Source organism: Hippocampus comes, unplaced genomic scaffold (genome assembly GCF_001891065.2).
Source record: "Hippocampus comes isolate QL1 unplaced genomic scaffold, H_comes_QL1_v1.1 scaffold347, whole genome shotgun sequence".
NCBI lineage: Eukaryota > Metazoa > Chordata > Actinopteri > Syngnathiformes > Syngnathidae > Hippocampus > Hippocampus comes.
This window is the reverse complement of record NW_017805872.1, coordinates 406,757-410,879: the sequence shown is the minus strand read 5'-3', so window position 1 is coordinate 410,879 and position 4,123 is coordinate 406,757. Positions and strand designations below refer to the sequence as shown.

Genomic DNA, 4,123 nt, shown 5'->3' with positions numbered 1-4,123 from the left:
AAAAGTGACATAGTCCAAAATATTGTTTGGGGAGCCAATTTTTTTTCAGGGAAGTTCATTTTGCACGGCCGGCTTATCGTAAAAGGAAAACAATGGGCAACATTGTAATCTTGTTCAACAAAACTCTTTTAAAAAATATTTTTTTATGGGTCTGTATTCCAATCGCTCTTTTTTTTTTTTTCTTTCTGCGCAACAAAATGAGACAAACCGGCAAGTACGACGGAATGCCGCTAAATGAACTCATTCGCTGCCATTGACGGCTATTGACGTCCAAAATGCATTTTCACTGCGGCGGCAGCGAATGAGTTCATTCTCCGTCATTAAAGGTGAACTTGGGAAGGGGGGCAGGGGGGTGAACCAGTCACAACAGCAGGAGCACTCCTTTTTTTTTCTTTCTGCGCAACAAAATGAGACAAACCGGCAAGTACGACGGAATGCCGCTAAATGAACTCATTCGCTGCCATTGACGGCTATTGACATCCAAAATGCATTTTCACTGCGGCGGCAGCGAATGAGTTCATTCTCCGTCATTAAAGGTGAACTTGGGAAGGGGGGCAGGGGGGTGAACCAGTCACAACAGCAGGAGCACTCTCCGAGGCGGAGAACATGAGAGGAAACGCAAACTCGCACAGAATTTTAGATGGAGGAAGAGGCTGACAACACAGGCAATGATAAAAGAATGCGCCGTCGGGTTTGTGTAAGCGAATGATCGTAAAAGAGGAAGGGGGAAGCGCAGGAAACTTACGCAGCTATTGAGATGTTGGCTGCTGACATGGGACTGACTTCCTTCACCTCCAGAGCCTTCTGCAGAGCAAGCTTCTTATTGGCCGCTTCCTCCTGTTCTTCTTCATCCTTTCGCGGGATGCGGGGAGAATTACGCGACGCGGCCGCATGCGTCGCGTTCGAATAGAACGGCGGCGCTTACCTTTGTGAGCTCCTGCGCATTTGCAAGATTGTCAACGGCGATAGCCAAGAAGACATTCAGGAGAGTGTCTGGGGAGCAACGCAACTCAGGAGAAATAAACTTACTAGCTGACGAATACACGCGTGGGAAAAAAAAAATTCTGGGAAGGTGTATCTGGAAGTTGCAGGTCACAGCTTTACCAGGACGAGAAGACATTTTGCAGCATTTCTCTCTGCCAAACTGTTTTGATTCAGCAAACGTTTGGGAGTCTCTTGGTGTCAAAAAAAAAAAATGGCAATCAGCTCGAGATCCGGACTGTGACTTAGCTACCCCGGAGAGCGTATTTTCTTCCGTTTACCACCCTTCTGTCGTTGAGTTACTTCTGTTCTCCGGTTCGCTGTCGCCCACCATCCACCCTGTTTTGAGCTTCAACCGGCAGGCAGACGGTCTGAGGTTTTCCTGCAAAATGTCTTCACAAACTCGGAAATTCGTTTTTTCGGCCACCGCGCCGCCAGAAAACAAAAACCGTGACCCCAAAATGATCGTAGGAGCGTTTTTCTGAAAGAGAGGATACAGTTTCCAAAAAGTGTCAGGACGATGAAGTAGACGGAAGAGAACATTCCGCGGCGGACGCCTCCTTGCGACTCGATGCCGTGGTACATCACGGCATTCCAGTCCTCCCCGGTTAAAATCTGAGTGAGTCGAGAGAGTTCCAATGACGCTTGGGCAGCTCGAGTACTGCGCGGAACTGAAATTAGCTGGCACAATCGGGGCTTTGTGAACACGGACTAATTAAGGGATTAAAAGTGAGCTTGTCAGGAGGCACCGAGCAATCATTTCTTCTTATTAACATGACAGATAATCATCTTACATCTTCCATACAGCCAAATTGTTCTCATTTTCAAGATGAACCGTGTATGGGGGGGGGGGGGTGGAGTCTTTTTTGAACAAGACTTATATTTGGGCTGTCCCACCTGAAACACAGTGAGGATGGCCGCCGGGAAGGTATCGAAGTTTGTCGTTGGCGTTTCGTCCTCAAAGTTAAATCTAAATCAGAGCAGAAAGAGAACACATATCACGAGGGAGCAACTCAACTAGCGTTGCACTAAGGAGAGCGCAGATATCTGCCAAGGCCAAACAAACAATCGGAAACGTGTTTTTAAAGGAGATTTTCACATGAGATTGAAGAGCTGGGTCACGAATGAGAAAAAGAGCAATGGTGATATAAAATGGCCTGTATCGCGATAGAATTGTTGTTTTTTTTTTTTTTTTTTTGTTCTGTAGTACTTGACAGTCAAATGGTTCTATCTGCGTGTTGCGGATGAAAAGAAGTCTATAAAAACGAGGAGAGGATGTGGTGCACTTTGTTCCCGCCAGACCACTCGGGCCATTAGCACCATATTGCGGCCCGCTTCTTCCTCTCAAGATGATCATGTCATAAAAGCATGTTGGGATGTGTGTGTTGAGTGCAGATATTACAGACACGCCAACGACGTTCCGTCTCGTTTTTGTCGACATGCTAGGAAACACCGTACACACACACACACACACACACACACACACACACACACACACACACACACTTGGAGAACAGTGGCAAATCCAAGCACCGAAGCTCAACCATGATGGGCTTTTGCTCTCGTGCGCATCGTACATGCATCGCATGAAGGAAATGAGGGGAAAAAAAGGGGGGGTGCGCAGGGGAGCGAATTAGAGGAGAGTGGGGAAGGGCATTGAGTGGAATTCAATAAGCTTTGCCTCCCTCGGGATGGCATGGTGTTGACTCTCCGCACGCTCTTCGCCTTTCGCCGTCGTCCCCGCCCTGCGTGATCATGGCATCCTCCATCACACTCACGTCCTCGGTCCATGTCTTCCCGACGCTTCCTCGCCTCGCTAACGCCCCCCCCCCCCCCCCCCCCGCCACGGCCTCTCCCACTTTCTTGTGGATTAGCGGCTCCACTGCGGGCGGTCGCTTGCTGCGCTTGTCGGTTCTGACCTCTGTTTACCACGATAATGGGGATCGGGAGCGCTCATCCAAACGGCACCCACGGAGACTTCATTAAATCGACTCGAGAAGTACGCGTCGCGTGAATCCCCAACTCCCCGCTCGCTGATGCGCTCACCTCGAGTTTATGCAGGCCACGGTGCTCAAACAGACCCAATTCGACTTCGTAAGAGGTTTTGGGTTGTTGTTTTTTTTCCTCCAAGATTTCAGAATTGGCAACCTAAACATTTTTGAAAGGTTAAAGAATGTCCTCCGTCGCAGAACAAATCAATATGGGAGCAAATGCTCACTAGGATTTGTAGAAATAAGGGAAAAAAAAAAAGTTTCTCACCGTACGGTGTCAAAACGTTGAAGCAGCAAAACAAGTGAACATATTTTGGTGGTCATTACAGTGAAGGCTGCATATTTGGTCAAAGCTTATCACAAAGCGACACGATGTCCTTTTGAGTCTCAGCAGGGAGACGCTCCACTGCCTCAAGCTGTTTATCTTTTAATTCACAATTTCACTGACACGTTTGGTGCGTCGTGAGCAAGCACATCACTGAAGGAAAAAAAAAATAGGCATTCGGGATGGGCCGACATCAAGTCATTGATTTGCCTTCATTTTTATTTGAGCATGCCTTCGCATTTTGTTGAGGGTTGGAAGCACATGAGGAATTGTCAACCTGAGGATGATAAACCAAAACGCCCTTCTTCCGAAAAGATTTAACTCAGCTGAGGCAGATTATTTTGCCGCTGAAAGTTAAAACGAACATCGCTTGTAGCCAGTGCAACCGACGTGCGCGCCGCCTGATGTGCCCCGCCGGCTGAAAGCAATCTGTGCACGTCAGGCTCATCTCACACTTGTCCATCACAAGAGAGCGATGCGCCGCTAATGATGGCATTGACTGATATAAGGCTCGGTGCCATGGCAACGGCCGGCTGCTTTCAAGGCAGCCCCGACGTGGTGTTTGCGAGGACTGTCGGTCCAGGGAGAATTGAACACGAGCGAAAGGCTCCTTTACGTGTACGTGAAGTGTCGACGCCATACGAATCGAGTCAAAGCAGTATGTGGCAACATCCGCGCTAGCTAGCGAGTGAGCAAGTGGCAACAGCGTTGGCAAAACAAATGCGACTTTTCTATTCTGTGTCTGGCGGTCGAACGTCCTGCGATAAATGGAGATGCTCGTCATTTCAATGGCTGCTTCTGGAGAACATTTCATTTCAATTCACCC

General features: G+C 48.4%; 1 protein-coding gene across 8 annotated transcripts in view; it reads right to left on the bottom strand.

Moving 5' to 3' along the window:
* The window catches only part of cacna1bb (calcium channel, voltage-dependent, N type, alpha 1B subunit, b), a 75,580-nt gene that overhangs the window by 32,732 nt on the left and 38,725 nt on the right, over window positions 1–4,123 (bottom strand). For all 8 annotated transcript variants that reach the window (XM_019888756.1, XM_019888757.1, XM_019888759.1 and 5 more), the window contains 4 exons: window positions 1,879–1,951; window positions 1,479–1,596; window positions 926–993; window positions 746–852 (listed from right to left, as the gene is read on the bottom strand). In XM_019888756.1, coding sequence (XP_019744315.1) covers window positions 746–852; window positions 926–993; window positions 1,479–1,596; window positions 1,879–1,951 — 366 coding nt within the window. The remainder of the gene's footprint in view (window positions 1–745; window positions 853–925; window positions 994–1,478; window positions 1,597–1,878; window positions 1,952–4,123) is intronic.